Source organism: Miniopterus schreibersii (genome assembly GCF_964146895.1).
Source record: "Miniopterus schreibersii genome assembly, chromosome: 10".
Lineage (NCBI taxonomy): Eukaryota > Metazoa > Chordata > Mammalia > Chiroptera > Miniopteridae > Miniopterus > Miniopterus schreibersii.
The window spans coordinates 43,302,974-43,321,489 of NC_138110.1; the positions used below are offsets into that span (position 1 = coordinate 43,302,974).

The 18,516-nt window shown below is 42.7% G+C and overlaps 1 protein-coding gene across 1 annotated transcript in view; it reads right to left on the reverse strand.

The window, feature by feature from the left end:
- Positions 1–955: 955 nt before the first annotated feature.
- The window catches only part of AKAIN1 (A-kinase anchor inhibitor 1), a 44,404-nt gene continuing 26,843 nt past the window's right edge, over positions 956–18,516 (reverse strand). The window contains exon 2 of the mRNA XM_081149449.1: positions 956–2,640. Within this exon, the coding sequence (XP_081005575.1) occupies positions 2,447–2,640 (194 nt within the window). The 3' untranslated portion in view covers positions 956–2,446. The remainder of the gene's footprint in view (positions 2,641–18,516) is intronic.

The window sequence follows — 18,516 nt, forward strand, 5'->3', positions numbered from 1 at the left end:
AGGGGCGTGCAGGAGGCAAACAATCGATGATTCTCTCTCATTATTGATGTTTCTCTCTCTCTCTTTCTCCCTTCTTCTCTCTGAAATCAATAAAGATATATTTTTTAAAAAATAAAAACTAAAAAAATATATAAGGTTGACTGATTTATTTGTAACCTGAAATCCCACCATAAGGGAAGACTAAGTAGCTAAAAAAAGAGAAAAAAATGATGAAGCCCAGGAAGCAGTTGCTTTATGTGTGTTTATAATACTGTCCACACTGGATAGACGGCTGCAGAGCAACAAAGTAAAAAAAGAGGATTTCTTTCTTCAGTTCTCCCCCAGCTGCATGGAAAGGGAAACGTGAACGGCCGCGCACAGGGCAGGAGGCCGTGTGTGCTTCTCCATATAGATCAGGAAGGTAAACGACGTTAACCAAGTGCTCCCACTAACTCCTAAACCCAAACGCTGAGTGCTGGTTTATGAAAACCAGGGGAAGCCCACCTTAAACCTATGTCAAATGACATTCTGTCGGCCCCTTTAGGATCCAATAACTTTATGCTGAGATACAAGTAAAACTGTAACAGACGTATTTATTTTTATGACTGAGCTTCTTAGGATTCTGCCAACATAGCACCTACCTATCGAGTTCAGGGGTTGCTTAACTTTCTTTTTCCAAGAACTAGCCCATATCTCTGTTTCCATCTCAGAAAGACCATGAAAGACACTCAACTTTGCAGAACCTTACTTTTTGAGATCAAACAGGCACTTCTTAGCAAATGTCCTTTCCTATTCAAGCCTCAAGAACCATCATCCCCCAGCTTTCCTCAGACAGTGAAGGCCCATTAAAGAAGCACCATCCCAGGTCATGATATCTAGGAATTTGGAAAACAGCCTTGGGACACCTCGTGATGCCATATAAGTGTTAAGATCCACATATAGGATGAACCGTAACAGTGAGACATAGAAAATTTTTGCTTAAAATGACAATATATTTGAAAGTTGGATACATTTTATTTACAAATAGCATTTAGATACAGAGGTTAATCAGATATTTCCAAAGATCCCCAATATATTAGTACAGACACACCAGAGAGGAAAGATAGCATGTTTATGTGTTTCTGCCATATGACAGCAAGATCCAAGGTTGGTTATATCCAGAAGGCTTAGCAGACATAGTGCCAGACTACTTTCAAACTACAAGCATTGAGTTTATATTTCACTTATGAATATTCCTGAATAATTTTCCGTAATACCTTCATTCCTACTATCTACACTGTTCAATTATATCGCATCAATGATATGCCTTCAGTTCAATTTAAACTCATTCTTTGATTGTCATGAGTTCTGTTAAAAAAAAAATTTATGCAAAACCATATTTACATTTTAAGCCCTCTGCTTTCTCCCACAGCCATTCTTTCTGTGAATTTATTCCATCTGTGCATTGTGTGAGATAGTCTAGCAGAGCTGAGAAGAGACTGTGTTCATTCATGTACTATCATCAGTAGTATCCATTCTGGAAAATGTTACATTGGAATTTTACAGATACATCTTAGTATCAGTCATACTTAATATGCAAATACTTGGCTGTTTTAAAAAAAACTATTAAATGTAGCCATCAGTACTCTGAAGCCAAAAGGTTTTTTACACAGGTCAAATTCTTCTTTCCCCAGGGAATGGGACTCTAAAAACTCCAGGAAGCTCTGCATTATCCACATGGGAATGAGGCAGACGTCATCCTGTTGCTATTTTGGGAGCTGCTAAAGAACTGAGTCTTTGACAACTTGTGCATATATATGTACTTGTCCTATTTTAATTTTGAGATGAAAAAATAAATCATAATATTTCCAAAGGGCTTTTGCACAAAGAGTAAACACGAACTATCAAACAACTGAAACTAAAAGACCGAGTTCTTAAAAAGCTAAACTCCTCCTTTTATAAAAGTAATATACACCTATGACCATGAGGGACACGGTCTTAGAATTTGCCTTTGCTTAATTTACCTTCAATTCCATATCTGAAGGTGACTGAAACTCCATTCTTTCCTCTTTCCAGCAAGGCTTTTAAAACTATAATGAACATAGTACTGTACTCAGTATTACAGCAAAAAGGGCTATTGGTTAAACTCACAGAAACAATGCCTAAAAGGCAGAAAAGGCAGAAGTCAATAAGACAGAATTATGTTTTTAAAAGAACTTTAAAAATAAATTCTGCTGCAAAACTACTTTTGCAATTCCAGTGTCATGTTTGGCCCCACGATGTTTCAGAGGCACTGCATTAATATAAACAGAACCATCTAACGCACTTTTTCAAAACAGTGCTTCTCAGCCAGGGCTAGCACGGATTCATTCTGCTGCTAGGTGCCAATGGCACTTTGGTTTGCGTTACTGGCAGCATTTTGGCGATGCATCCTATACTAAGAGGAAGGCTGGAAGACAAGCATATGACAGGAGCCAAATCCACTGCGTTACTTCTTTTCATGCTTCTTGGTTAACTGCCCCACGCCCAGCTGAAAGCTGCCCCGGTTGTCACTGCCTCTCTCTTCCCTCTGCCGGCTCTCCTGGGAGACTTGCCGCACGGCCTGCAGGATGGCATTCTGCACAATCTGTTTGCTGGCGTTCTGCAGCTTCACCTCCTCAGGCTCGTTTCCAGGTTTCTCGCCTAGACAAAAATATGAAACGGAGGTGAAAACAACAAAGTTAACTTCAGGAACTGTGACAGGAAGGGGCAGGTAGGGAAGGTGAAAGGGAAGGTGAGACTCTAAGAACATACGAGGGTGGCCCAGTTAATTATGAGGAGCACATGCCACTCCTGCCTCCCCTTCTCCCTTTCCAATAGGATCTGCATTTGTTTGCTCCAGTAATGCGCCCAATTTATATTCTCACCATCCCAGAATCCTCTGCTGCTAACAGAGGTAATAAGACACAGTCTTGGGAAGACCTCTGGGAAAGATTTTGGAAAGCGACAAGCTCATACACCTTTGGCCCTTGGCACCTCCCCTGGAATGCAGACGTAATGTTGTGGGGGTTTTGTTCATTTTAATATATCTTTATTGATTTCAGAGAGAGGAAAGGAGAGGGAGAGAGAGAGAGAGAGAAACATCAATCAGAGTCTTTGATCGGCTGCTTCCTGCACACCCCTGACTGGGGATGGAGCCCACAACTCGGGCATGTGCCCTGACCAGGAATCGAACCCCGATCGCCTGGATCACAGGCCAATGCTCAACCCTGGAGCCACAGGCGGCCGGGCCAGAGGTAATGCTTTTAGGTGCTGCAGCCATCTGACAATAAGCATAGAGATGAAAGCCAACATTCCGGGCATAGTTGGGGAGAAAAAAGGAGTCCAGTTTTAAAGACATCATTGAGCATCCGCACCAGCCCTGGACCATGTACTTTTGGACTTGTTTATGTGTGGGATAAATAAACCCCTTTTTGTTTAGTCCACCATTAGTCAGGTTTTATGTTGTTAGCACCCAAACATATGCCTAATAGATATGAGCTCACTGGGGCTGAAGAAAAATAGCTTATTACTGAATCCATATTAAACTCAACCTTGCTCCAATAATAGCATCCCAAGGAATATAGCCATTCATTCATCAGAATAGGTCCTCCATGATCTAGATCAGGGGTTGGCAAACTTCTTCTATAGAGAACCAGATAGGAAATATTTTGGGCTGGGGGCCATATGACCTCTGTGAAAACCACTCAACTCTGCTGTGGGGTCACGAAATCAGCCATAGACAATACATCAATGAATGCATATGGCTTTGTTTCAGTAACTCTTTATTTACAAGAAAAAAAGAAAAAGAAAAGAAAAGAAACACATTGCAGGCCAGATTTGGCCCGTGGGCCATAGTTTGCCAGCCCCTGATCTGGAATGGTGGGAGTTCCCTAACTAGAAGACAAGGCAATCTACCCAACATTGATTGATTCTTCCTCTTCTTCCTTAGTTAAAAACAAGATAAAACCTTAATTTTATTGGGCCAGCTATGTAACTAGGTATAGGTAAGTTCTAAGGAATGGGTGGAAGTTTGTTTAGTGAAAATTCTGTAAAAGGTTTTAAAAGGGAACAGGCAGATAAAGGCCTTTTACCCTCTCCCCATCCCGCTGCCTGCAGCTCTGACACATGGTTATCATGACAGGGGGTTCTTGCTCACCATGAGGGAACCTTTAGAGTGGATTCTCATGGATTTGGAAGGAAAAAATTAGAATGAGTCTGAGATTCCAATGACCATATTAAACCATATTAGTCCTTGGCTCTCCATGTCTAGGCCTCTTCGATGTTAGAAAAAAATATAGATAGATAGATAGATAGATAGATAGATAGATAGATAGATAGATAGATATAGTTATAGACAGATATATAGATATAGGTTTTGATATAGATATATAGATATAGATGATATAGAGAGATAGAGATAGAGATAGAGATAGAGATAGAGATAGAGATAGAGATAGAGATAGAGATAGAGATAGAGATAGAGATAGAGATGATAGAGAGATAGAGATATATATCTTATTTAAGGCAGTGTTATTTTGGATTTTCTTTTACTATGCAGCAAACTTACTACTAACTCATACACAGCAGAATGATCATGACTCTAACATTTAACTAAAGTGCAATCGTGAAAATTTTAAATTCCACCTGCTCATATTTATAGCAACAAATAAAATGGGCAGCATTCTTCGTTCAGAATCATCTGTTCAGATATTCCCTCTTTTAAATACTCTGCTACCACGCAAATGTATTTAAATGGGGAAGGGTGGTTTTCACCAGGATTGATTCATGAACAACAGAATATATACACCCATGAGAAGATCACACTGGAGAACACTGAGTCATTCTGGAAGACCAGAGAGCTCTTATCCCTTTAGACAAGTAATTGTCATTTATTCAACATTTGTGTCACTAGCACCATCTCCTGAGGGATTTATAGTCTAATAAAAAAGCCAAGATGACTCTATTCAAAACTAGAAAACAATACTCATTTTCCTCCCCCTGCCCAAAAAAAGGCAGGATAAAATCAGCAATCTACACCAAACTGAGCAGAGAAGGAGTCCAGGGCTACCATGTGTAACAGTCTGAAATGTTAAAGCAACAGAGAAGAATACTTAATATTCTCTGTAGAGACTGACAAATCTCAGAGGGAAGGTGGGGGTGGGTGGGCGGTAAGAGATTAACCAGAGAACTTATATGCATATATGCATGAACCATGGACACAGACAATAGTGTGGTGAAGGCCTGAGGCTGGGCGGGGTAGGAGGGGTCGATGGGGAAAAAACAAGGACATCTGTAATACTTTTAACAATAAAGATAAATTTTAAAAATATTTATATTCTCTATAGAAAAATAGTGAATAGTAATATTAAGAGCCACGAGGGCACAGCAATTAAAAATGGGTATTTTAAAGTACTTCAGAGCTGAGTTCAAGTTCTTTCTGACACTTACAGTTGTGTGATCTTGGGCAAGTCACCTTGCCTCTCCAAGATTATTTACACATCTATAAAATGGGCAAGTAGTACATATTTTAGGATGATTGCTAAAGAATTAAGTGACCTAACCACCACTAGGCACTTAGTATAGTTCATGAGCATGTAAGTGTCCACCTTTGTGTACTGGTTGGGGTACACATTAGGCTCTTATAACAGAGGAACTCAAAACTAGAGCAGCTCCCTCAAGGGAGAGATAGTTATTGCTCTCTCACATAACAGCTCAGAGGTAGCCCAGCATGCAGCTGGCTCTGCCCCATCAGGTTATCTAGGGACTCTGCTTCCTTCCACCTTACTGCTCTACCATTTCCTACTCTACTGCCCTCAACTGCGTGAGTGGAGCTGGTTAACTAATATGCCATTTGGGGCTGGAACGTAGCCAAAGAGAAAATGGAGGGCAAGCAATCTCCTCCTAAAGAATTGCCACAGAAGGTGGCAAACATCACTCTGCTCTCTTTCTATTGGGGGAAACTGAGTCATGTGGCGGTCGATCTAGCCACATGGGAGGCTAGGAAATATAGTCTCAAGCTGGGCTGCCATATGCCCTACTAAAACTTGGGGAGATCTAATGCTAAAAAAAAAGAAGCAGTTAAGGATTTTTTTAATTGATTTTTAGCGAGAGGAGGTGGAGAGAGAGAGACAGAGAGAGACACTGATGTGAGAGAGAAACAGAGAAACATCGATCAGTTGCCTCCCATACACATCCAGACCAGGGATCGAACCCGCAGCCTGGGTACGTGCCCTGACTGGGAATCACACCTGACACCATTAAGGATTTTTTAAATCACTTCCATGCAAGGGTCAAGGCCCAATTAAAAAGGGAGAGTGTGTACGTGCAGCAGGCCACATCTGATCCTCAGAGAGCTCTACGCACCACTGGACAGCATGAGTGTGTGGACGAAGTCGAACATGTTTCTGCTTGCCCTTGGAAGGGGTATCTTTGCCAAACCAGATACGTTTTCAGTCTAAAAGTCCCTGTGGCGCAGCTATTTCTCTGTCTTTGGATGGAGGAAGAAAGATGCAGGGATAAGAGTAAGCTGGTTCCTTAATTATAAAGACAGGAAAGAAAATCTACTCTAAATTTAGCTGTGGCCTAATATTTGAGTTAAAGTGTCATGTCCGTATTTATCCATTATGATGATAAATTGATTAAAAAGTCAAAGGCATTCTGTGCCAAGCTGTGTCAGGAGGGTCTCTTTGGCGACTTGCAAGGCTGGTTCAACCCTCACTGTTCTCATTACTGCTCTACTTTGAGTCATAAATACCTACCTACAGTGGAGGGTGTGGGACAAGAAGAGTGGCAACTAGGAGGAACAGAGAAAGGGAGGGGTGAAGTTGACAGTGAAAGCCACCGAGAGCGCTTAGACAATAAAAGAAAAAAAAAGTTATATGCAGAACCACAAAAGACTCTGAAAGCACAAGGCATCACACTTGCTGATTTCAAGCTACATTATAAAGTTACAGTAACCTAAGGAGTATGGTACAGGCATAAAAACTGACACATAGACCAAAGGAACAGAATGAAGAGCCCAGAAATAAACCAAAACATAAAGTCAATTAGTATTTGACAAGGGAGCCAAGAATAGTCCATGAAGAAAAGCCAGTCTTCTTTAATAAATGGTGTTGGGAAACTGGATGTGTACACATAAAAGAATAAAACCACCCATATTTTACATCACTCACAAAAATTAACGTAAAATGAATTAAAGACTTAATATAAAACCATAAACTCCTAAAAAAAAAAAAAAAAAAGGAGAAAAGGTCCCTGACATAGGTCTCAGCAACAATTTTTGGGATATGACAGGTAAAGCACAAGCAACAAAATAAAAAATAAACAAGTGGGACTACATAAAACTAAAAAGCCTCTGCACTGCAAAAGGAACTACCAGCTAAATAAAAAGGAAACATAAAGAATGGGTCAAAATATTTGAAAATCATATATCTGATAGGTTTAATACTCAAAATATATAAAGAACTTATAAAACTCAATTACAGAAAAACAAATAATCCAATTAAAATTAAAAATGGACAATCCAATTAAAAATGGGCAAAAGGACCTGAGTAAACATTTTCCCAGAGAGGACAGACATCAGACCTGAGTAGACGTTTTCCCAAAGAGGACAGACAAGCTCTTAGGCCACCCACAGACTGAATGCCTGTGGCTCAGTGTGGCCGTCAGCTGTGGCCTGAGAGGTTGGATCAAGAGGTAAGAACACAACTACTTAGGAGGAAGAAGCCACCCAGGCCCTGCCTTGACAAGGAACTCTGGGCAGACCAAGCATTGATTGGTTTCATCCACTGTAATAACTGACTGGTGCTCCTATGACATTCACTTAAAAGCAAAGGGTATTTGAAAACATCCTAGTGGAGACTCTTAATATAAGTACAGTGTGCAGAAGTACATTACAACCCAACAGAAGGCAGAGCCAGCCGCAGAAATCCTGCATTTTGCCATTTACTTATATGCACCACATTTATTTGAAATTAATAAATCACCTACATGCCATAGGTGGCCAATTGCCTAGTTTTAAATGATGCAAATGTTCTCCAGCCTAATTAGCATTTACAAAATCATTTTGGCATTTCACAAAACATGATGAATTGAATTAATTAGCTTTAAACTCTAAATGCCCAATATAAATATACTGAAGTCAAGAATGTGATGTAACTAAATTTGCATTCTGTGTCTTTCCACCTCAAATCATTGCCCTCCTTTCCCCACCCAACACCACACACACTCCGGCATCCCTGTGGTCATGCTTCCCTGTGACACCCAGCCCAGCCCATGGGCCAGCCTTCCACAGACTCCCCGGAGCTCCATGCTCCCCAGCCCCCCAGCCTGCTGTTCCACATGCCCTTCTCACCTGCCCAGTGGAAAGTGTCTGAGAAACTCAATTGCAATGTGGTTAATAATTGGTCTTAATTCCTTATTTCCATCCATTAAAATCCTGCTTCTGGAGACCATAGGAAGATTCCCCTGATAAAAATTTACATTGTTTTTTCCCTAAGAACATAGGTGTGACTTGACTCTATTACATTAGCCCTATTATATCCCAGTGAGGTGGGTTTTAGAAAAGGTCAGTGTTCCCACCGGGAGGCAGAATCCAATTAGTGATTTTCTCTTGGTCACACGGAGAATGTGGCAGAGGTTTTGTCATAAACACTGTCTCTATCACTTCCCTCTCCCCACTGGGACATTAAATATGCAAATGGATACTGAAGTCCCTATCAGGGCAGGGCAGAGCTCCGCCACCACCACCTGCCCACACTCTCCAATCCACAGTGCTGCTCATGGCAACCATAGAGCATATTTTGATCTCCCACTGATTGCTTGAGACCATGAAGACGGTGTCATCATTCATCAAGGACTAGCCTACAGAACACAGAGAACAAGAACTCACTCTGGTCCCTTAATTAATAGAATGATAGTCTATTTTCCAGCTCTGTAACTACAGGAATTTTTCATGAAGGACTGGATGTTAGATCTCATTTATCTACGTCGTTAGCTAAGGAAGCCATCCTGGCTGCCCTACTCTGCCACTGAGCAAGCTAAAGTTATGTGACTTCCTAGCAACAGAAAGTCACAGCCTCTGAGTTTCCAGCTGGCTGCTAAACCCACCAGGCCATGCTGCAGCCCCTTTACCATAACCAGCTCAGAAGCAGCATTTTAGGGTTTCCAAAAGGTAGATTTGAGACACAGAGGCCAAGACAGGTATTGGCAGGTATCAGACACTTCTCAGTTATATTTGAGTGATGTCCCACTATTACCACCACCACCCCTATCCAATCAGATGCAGGACATGGAGAATCACCTTTCAGGCCCATCCTTTCAGAATGTGGCAAGCTACCGTCATGAACTCTACAGACTCTTCATTAAAACGTCCTATAGAACAAGACGTGATGGACCAGAAAGAGATTTATTGAGCATCTATGTGCAGGGTATTGGTGGAGAGTTACATAGGCCACCAGGCCAAAATGTTTCATTCATTCATGCATTTGTTCCTAAGACTTTTACAGAGCACTTACTATACAATAAACACTAGGCTGGGTATTAGAGTTGAAAATATTGAACAAAACAGTCATGGACCCTGCCTTACTAGAGTTTACAATCTAATGGAAGAGTAAGGTGTTAAATAATCGCACAGGTTTATAATTTTGAGCTGTGACACCAGCTGTGAAGGGGCACAGGGAGCACATTTAAAGAACTGACCTAGCATGGGGGGCAGGGAAGGAAGCCCAACCAAGGGACTTACAGGTTGACAAGGCATTAATCAATAAGAGGAAGGTGGTAGAAGCAGGGAGGGAAGAACACATCAGGCCGGAAGATCAAACCCTATCCCCTGAAGTGTTAGGAGCAGAGCCCTGTAGGGAACTGAGGGCAGCCTGACCAGCTGGGTGCCCAGTGGAGGAGGGGGACTGGAGATGCTGTGGGAAGGAGGCCAGCCCACCCGGCACAGGGCCTGGGAGGCTGGGAGCACTGGGTCTTTTTCTGAGAGTATTTCTGCATTGTATCATCAAATCTGTGCCACACAGGGTAACTGGAGAAATCTGAGGAGAGTTATGTAATCAAGGTGGAGCCAAGAAGGATTTAGAGCAGGCCTTGAAAGACTGATGAAATTTGGAAAAGCCAAAGGGGAAAAGCAAGGGAATTCTTTCTCTGGCCTCGGGAGGCAGGACAGACGTGACACACCGACTCATGGTGTCCCAGAAAGCTTTCACCTTCCAGAGCCACTGCATTGCTTAAGAACACGATTTAACTTATTCTGTCCAGCTGCGCTGCAACACGTTATGTTTAGGAAATCTGTAAGGAATAGTCCTAATAAAGCTTGGAAAGGAAAAGACAAATTGAATCTAAAAATCAAATCTGAGTATTTTGGCCAAGAAAAGCAAAGGTAATTTTGAAAAAGAACAACAATTAGGGAGGAACTAATTTAGCAGCTTTCAATACCAGGTATAAAGCTGTGGTATAGTCATGCACCACTTGATGGGGATATGATCTGAGAAAAGCGTCACTGGGTAATTTTGTCTTTTTGCAAGCATTGTAGAGTGACTTACAGAAACCTAGATGGCATAGCCAACTACACACTTAGATTGTGTAGCAGAGCCTATTGCTGCAGCCTGGACAGCATGTTACTATACAAAACCACAGGAGATTAAATCAAGCACAAGAGAAAATGAAGCAACAACCATCAAGGAAAAATTTGATAAATCAGGCTACGCTAAAGTAAGTGGGTTTTGTCGTGGAAACACCACACGCGCACGCACACACACACACAAATGCACAAGGAAAAAGGCTTTTCATTTGAGGAAGTTGAGGGAGGAAAATGCTATCTTGGAAATGCTTTAAGTATTTAATTTTCTAAACACTTAGATAACAAGTCAATCAAGACTGGGTTGTGAGCCCTGGCTGGTGTGGCTCAGTGGTTGGGCTTCATCGTGTGCACTGGGGGGTCGCTGGTTCGATTCCTGGTCATGTCATAAGCCCCAGTAGCCATCTCGATCCTGGTGTGAGTGTGCAGGAGGCAGCCGACCGATGGTTCTCTCTCACATTGGTGTTTCTCTCTTTCTGTCTCCCTCTCTCTTCCTCTCTCTCTAAAAAAAAATAAAAACATTTTTTTTAAAAAAGACTGCGTTACGAGTTCAGAGAGACCCAAAAGGATGTTTTGACGACTACACAGGTTTCTACAAAATTTATCTACAGGTTTTTCTCCTTTCATCCTGAGAGACTCTGGAAATCAAACTCCTCCCCATTTCCTACTTTCTTGCTCTAGTAGCAGATCCAGAATTTCCATGAAGGAAGGATTTAGGAATGGCAATCAGAGAAAAGGGGAAACCAAGAACTTGTCCTGAAACTAGGGTGTGCGTGACACTTTACACAAGACAGACAAAATGCCCATTTTCCATATCAAACAACAGGGGGTGGGGTGGGGGTGAGGCTCAGCCACCCTTTGTGACAGCCATTGCCCATCTCCTCACCTTCTCTAACCAGCTCACTTCTTCAGAGTGGCCGCATCACCCAGTGCCACCTTCCCCTCCCAGAGCCACCCAACAAACCTGGCTGGCCCAAAGTGTAGGCTCCTGTGATCCTGCTCCAGGAATATGCCAGAAAGGAGAGTCTGGAAATCTGGAATTCAGGTATTTAGGCAACAGACAACGTAGGCCTCCTGTGAGCCTGTGCATTAGTGACCATATTAGACCTGAGTAGAACGCAGAACAAACCTTGGAACCCTGGGGAACACATACTCTTCCTGCCCTCAGAGCCAGGTCTTTACCCCCAGACACTGCCTCCACCCTCAGAGGCTCTGCGGCCAGTCCACCCTCTCCCCAGCTGCACCACCGCCTGGTTCTGCAGCCTCTGCTGCCCCTTGGTGGCCACTCCTAGGGTTGCCGCAGACTCAGGGACAGGACGTCCTTTGGCAGAAAGCTGGCTGCCCTGATTCCTGAGGCAGGTAGTGTGTGTGTGTGTGTGTGTGTGTGTGTGTGTGTGTGTGTGTGTGTGTGTGTGTGTGTGTGTCAGAAAGCTGGCTGCCCTGATTCCTGAGGCAGGTAGTGTGTGTGTGTGTGTGTGTGTGTGTGTGTGTGTGTGTGTGTGTGTGTGTGTGGCAGAAAGCTGGCTGCCCTGATTCCTGAGGCAGGTAGTGTGTGTGTGTGTGTGTGTGTGTGTGTGTGTGTGTGTGTGTGTGTGGCAGAAAGCTGGCTGCCCTGATTCCTGAGGCAGGTAGAGTGTGTGTGTGTGTGTGTGTGTGTGTGTGGTTTTCTGTGTGTATGCAAATGTGTGAGTGGATGTGTGTGAATGTGTGGATGTGTCAGTGTGTAAATGTGTGTGCTGGTATAGGGAAAATCTTTGAAATCCTCATGAAACAAGGGTGTGGTTTTAACTTATCAAACACACTTAGAACAACTAGCAGATCATGGTATTTTCTGACCACAAAAACTCAAGTAGGCCATTTACAGATATGTCCTTCCAAGAGTTCTAGAGCAGCTGGAAATACAGTCCAGAAGTTTCCTGTTTCAATTCAGATGAAAATTGCTTGACCAAAATAGTTAATATCTTTTAAATATTTAACGAAATATTCTGAGTTCCTAGGCAAAACTAGCCACATGCTCTCCCCTCCTACCCACTATAGAAAGGGAGGGAAGGAAGGAAGGACAGAAGGAGGGAGGGAGAAAGGAATCGATACTAGGTTTTTGAGTGATTTTAAATAAATGCTTAAAAAACAAAAATCCTCTCCTGCTGTCCTCCCTAAAATGAACAGCACAGGCTTCACAACCATTATTCTTCTGCTAAAGAATGAATCCGATCCCAGCTGTGACAAGTCATCAGAAGGTACACGCCTAAAATTCCACCAAACAGTGTCTCAAAGGCAAGCCATCGTCCCCGGAGGATGTGAGCACATAGCAAGAATCTCAGGAGGAGACTGTGCTCTGACATGAAGTAAAACCTTTTCTACTCTCCTTGAACGAGAGGTTCCCACCTTTTGAAAATGACTGCTTTGTAATGTCAAAATATTTCACCTCTGCCCTCATGACACAATGACAAAAAGAGGCTATGAACTCAGTAATGCTTTTAGGTAAATTTGAGTGGTATTAATCACAACAGCCTCCATGTACATTTGAAAACTGCAGGAGTTGGGGAAGACTGCATATTCCAACCACAGGGGTGTGGTGAAACATGGCATCCCTGTCCCTTGCAACAGCTCCATGGCTCCCAGGCTCTTTCCTGCTCCCACACCAGGCTGGAGATGCAGAAGCAATAAAAATCAGGCAGGTGTTTTAAACTATTTCCTAATGATGGGAAGCAGGAAGCAGCCAGGCATGGTGTGGAAGAAGCTTTCCACCAGCTATCCTCAAACCCCACCCTCAACTCCTAGCCACGCCTGAAACGTTTATTAAATGCCTCAGTGTCCCAGGTTTGCACAAGCTAGGCCAGATCAGGAAGGATAGGATACCTACGATTTCTCACAGTTTTAAGTACCATAAAATATGAAAGTCTCCCATCAAGAGGGAATGAATGTGCAGCTGTCAGAAATGAGCCCAGCATGTCCCACATGCGACTCTCAGCATGGCTGGTGCTTACTGTCCATCTCTCCTCGTGAGAGCATGAGCTCCCGAGGCCCTGTCAGTCTTACTCACCACTCTGTCCCAGGACCGAGCACAGCACTGGCTCCCAGTGGACACTCAGCATTTGTCTGACAAATGACTGCTGCACTGGCTTTCCAGTTTCCACTTTTCAGCCCCTTCTTCCTTCCTTCCTTCCCTCTCCCTGCTCCCATTCATTTCCTGCCCTCGGCCTCCTCAGCTGCTTGGCCGCAATGAGAGTTCGAGCCCAGGCGGGGACAGCTGAGGAGATGCTCTCTGGCACTAGCCCAGGTCCTCCGTGTGAAAAACTGCAGAAAGCACACTGGAGCGAGACTATCGGACAGGCTGCTCTGTTTTCTAGGCTGTGTATAACTAGGCCAATTACCATTTTTGACATTTTACACTAAGTTTGTGTCTCCCATTTCCTCTCTTCCTGGTTGTCTCCTTTCTCTATCAGCCCCTCTGGTGGTCGGTTCTTAGCTCTCTCCCCTGGGTTTCAAACACTTTTCAGAACAAGGCAGTGTGAAGACAAGCCCCCTTCCCTTAGGCCCAGTGAGGTTCCCAGGTGGTTTTGTTCCATCAGCCAACCGTTTGCCATGGAAACACTCTCCATGCCTTTATAATTTATACTCTCTGAACCTGCACACATCGGCATGTAATGAATCAGGTCCCGCTGACTCTCAGAGGCCATCAGCCTGCGCTGAAAAGGGCCCTGTCCTAGAGGCCCCGCGTGTGACTCTCTGGGCCCTGTGAGGTCACCTGCACAGGCCTCGGCTTTCTCACATAACCACGTGAAAGCGTTTGATGTATTTTTTAAATCAGAGGAATGAGCAGACATGTCCCCATTGCTGCATCTACAAATTGGACAAAGAAATACAAAACTCCATCTTCAACCAGGAGTTTCCTTAGGCAGAATTCTCGTGCATAAGGCTTCTCTTTTATTACACCTTCTTTACATAACCATGAGAAATCTTGGCTCCTTTACTGTGTTGGGGTTAATTAGAAAAAGAGAACAGGTGGCTGGAAATAGAAAAGGAAGTGAAGAACACGATCAGATGTTTTATGGGTTTGTTTTTTCCCCAGTGATATTTCAGAAGGCAAAAGAAGCTGAAGGAAAATAAACCCAGACTTTAGAAGTGTTCGTCAGAGCTATGAGACAGGAGGGCAATGTCACGTGTTTCACCCTGTGTCTCAGGGAGCTTTGGCTGCCAGCATCCAAACTCCAAGTCAGAGCACAGCCAGTGTCCTGAGCATTTGCCCTAAGAATCAGACATGGAAAAAGAAATAAGGAAGGGAAGGAGAGAGATGGAGGCGGGGGGGGGGGGGGGGGGGGCGAAGAAACAGTATCTTTAAGGATACAAATTAAAATTAAATTGCATGCATCTAATTGTCGATAGTGCCTTAAAAAGCTTCTAGCAAGCAAACTATAGTACATATAAATTAATTATACAAAACATCAGTTTAAGATGCAGAAGTTTACATTGAAATATTCTCTTTTTTTTTATTCTCACCAGAGGATATTTTTTCCCATTGATTTTTTTAGAGAGAGTGGAAGGGGGGGAGGGGGGAGGAAGAGGGAGAGAGCGAGAGCGAGAGAGAGAGAACATCAATGTGAGAGAGACACATCAATTGGTTGCCTCCTGCACATGCCCTGACTGGAGCTGGGGATCGAACCTATAACCCAGGTATGTGCCCTTGAATGGAAATCGAACCCATAACCCTTTGGTGCACAGACTGATGCTCTAACTACTGAGCAACACCAGCTAAGGCTACGCTGATATCCTCTGTGACAGATGGAGCTCATCCCCTGATCCCCGTATCAGGATTCACAGCAATCTAGTTAACTCTCCTGCTCTGAGCGCTCTCTCTGCCCTTGCCCTAGAGGGCTGGGCCTGCCAGAGGAGATAAATGATACATGGAGTCATTCAAACATTTATTTAGCATCAACTATGTCCAGGCAATGTGCTAGGCATTAGGGATATTGAGATAATTCACATTTCCTGGTCTTCAAGATGTTCACGGAAGACACAGGATATAATACGGTTCTAGGAGCAAGCCTTTTAACCTCCTAGCCTACTTTCACTCATCTTTCAAATCACAATAGTAAATCCTTCCAAGGCACATCTCATAGGATAAATATGTGTATAAAAATTATAAGAAATATTCAAATGCTGTGAGATGTTGAATGTGATACACACATTACATATATATAATTATATATATAATCCCACGAATTCTAAATTCTCATTTCACACACATTTCTCTTTAGAAAGCACTGACATCAGCACTACTACTAGGGGTCTAAAGAGGAAAGGGCTCACCCATCACCCCACAGGTGGTAGACAGCAGAGAACAAAGGGAAAAGTGATAAAGAGGATGATCTGTTACAGGAAAGGTTGGACCTTAGTAACAGCCCTCAGGCAGGTCGTTGAGCATCTGGTTGGTTTGTGGTTCTCAAAATCTGGCATCAAAGAACCACCTAGGGCCAATAGTTACAATGAAGACTGTGCACAATGAGGCTCAGGAAGCTACTGTACATATTTAGCTGTGACTGTGGGTACTTCTGATGCAGGTTTCAGATGGGCCACCCTGTTTTTAAAACTCACCTGCAGTCTATACCCACAGAGCATGAGGAAAATCAGTAGCTAAGTGACCACTTTACAGTTTATGTAATTAATGGGAATCAAGCAAATGATTCAGGCCCCAAAGTGCAAGGAGCACCTTCTCCATTTACTGAATTAGCTAATGGCCTAATTGGTTCTGTCCTGCAGGAAACACTAATCAGCCATTCATCTTCAGCAAGGTTTTAACCATTAATTTTAAAACTCTGACTGTTACTTCATCTACTCCCTGTCTAGGTCTCAACCCAGGGTTATGGAGATTAGTATCATTTTCAGAGTTTTCTTCTTTCATTATGGTTAAATCTGTCGAAGGACTCAGGTTCGTGGACAATATAAGAAACCACCTTTTGTTGAGGGGAAATGGAACTGCTTCTTATAGTTTTTGGATCATGGAAAGACGGAGATAAATCAAGTGGAAAATATTCAAATTCTACTTTGTTGTGAGACTGAAGGCATTCATGGCCAGAAATATCCTCAAATTAGAAGTTCCTATCTGTGCAAAAGCTTTCTTTCGTATATACGCTTTTAATTCTTTGTATGTTAAAGTCATGTTGTCTTCTTGGCAGCCTTCAAGCCATTTATTTCAGTACTTGTGTGGATTAAAGATAATTCCAGGAAGTAAGAAAATTAAAAGATACACTTTCAAATCTCATGAAGCATTAACAGGTAGAACATTTGCAACGGTGGAAAAGAAATGCTAGCAGATAATATTATTAGTATGTGTGTTCAGAAGACTGAACAATATGATCCATCTGGTATACTTATGTGAGTCGTGTAATGTACTGGGCAGTTTATTTTTAAAATTCAATGGCACAACAATTATCCCTTTTTAGAAAACTGGGGGGCTGTAATTCTACCAGATGAACAGGAAATATCATCACACATTTGAAAATATGTCATAGGCAAATATTGTACCTATATTTGGAAAATTGTCTCTGTGTGCAGAAAATCTAGAGCAAGGTGAAAAAAAAGGACAGTGAAAATAAAACCCAACTCATCTTTGAATTTAAAATGCATGTGGAAATAACTTGATATAAAATCATTTTATCCCAGGGGGAGCAATAAATTAATTCATAGAAAGATGATGAAGGACAAAAAATATACTATATTAGAGCCCACTGTTACTACGGAGCTCATTTGCTCTAACAGGCTAGAGTTCAGTGAACGCAGGGATAAGCGGTGCGCTGCTCGTGACTTGAGGTAGGCTTAACACAATTTAGAGTCGCCAGTGGAGTGCACGTATATGACAATTTTGTATTTATTTTATCAAATCAATTCTTCATTCACTGAAAAAATGCCTCTGGAACAAGCAAGTAGAAAATGTGTATCTAACTTCAACTTTATTGTCTCTAATCCAATAAACTCTATTTCACACAGAGTTAAGAAGGTCACGGTCACACGATCTGGGCCTCCCCGAAAGGCCCCGCTCCCTGCCAGCAGTGCAGACAGCACCTCTCAGCCATGTAAGCTTCTCCAGTGTGTCCCCATGGTCACAGGGAAAGGGGTGGCTGAAGGTAAGCAGTGTGACAAAGCTTCACCACAACATTTGAAAACATTTACACTGCCTGCCCTATGCGTCATACATAGTATATTAAAGTCACCCTTTATAAAAAGGACAGCTCGTGACATTTATGTCACCCATATGTAACATACAATTCGGCGCAGTATGCAGTCCCAGCAGTGACGGGTAAGGGAAAGTGCTGCTTCGCCGGTCTTTTTGGATGGATATTAAAGAGTTGGAGTAAAAACCAGTAACTTTTATTCCATTGTGTCTGAAGATAACAAAATGATTTGAGTCAATTTTCACCTTTCTAGCCCATTAGTTGAATAATTTTCAATTCATCTTTTACTGGCTATATACAACTGGTGTCACTTATGTTTACTCCAATCTGCCATCTGAATAGTTCGTAGAGCATGAAGACTAACTGGGGAAATATGGTTTAGTGCAAGTGCCCATTAGAAAAGAAAGATGAACCCAGCAAACATTAAGACGCCCTATCAAAATGTTTCAACCTGTGTGTTCTGTTTATCCAGGGAGATGTCACCCAAGGCGTAACTGGCGCCTGTAAAAGCAGATAAAATGGGCCACCAGCTGCCGGTTCTAGTCCACAATCAGCTCATAATTAGAGACACCGAGGCCTGCTCGGCAGATACCTGTCGACACTCCAAGGGCGGTAGGAAATGATGAGTGAGGTCAAAAATAACAGCGGCCAGGGCAAAGCGCTTCGCATCCTGGGCTGTCTCCTCTCTGTAACTGTAGCATGAACTTAAACCCTAAAGTCAGTATGAGAATAACAACACTCTGGGGTCACCCCCAGTTTTCAAATAAAGCAGAAATGAAACTTTTT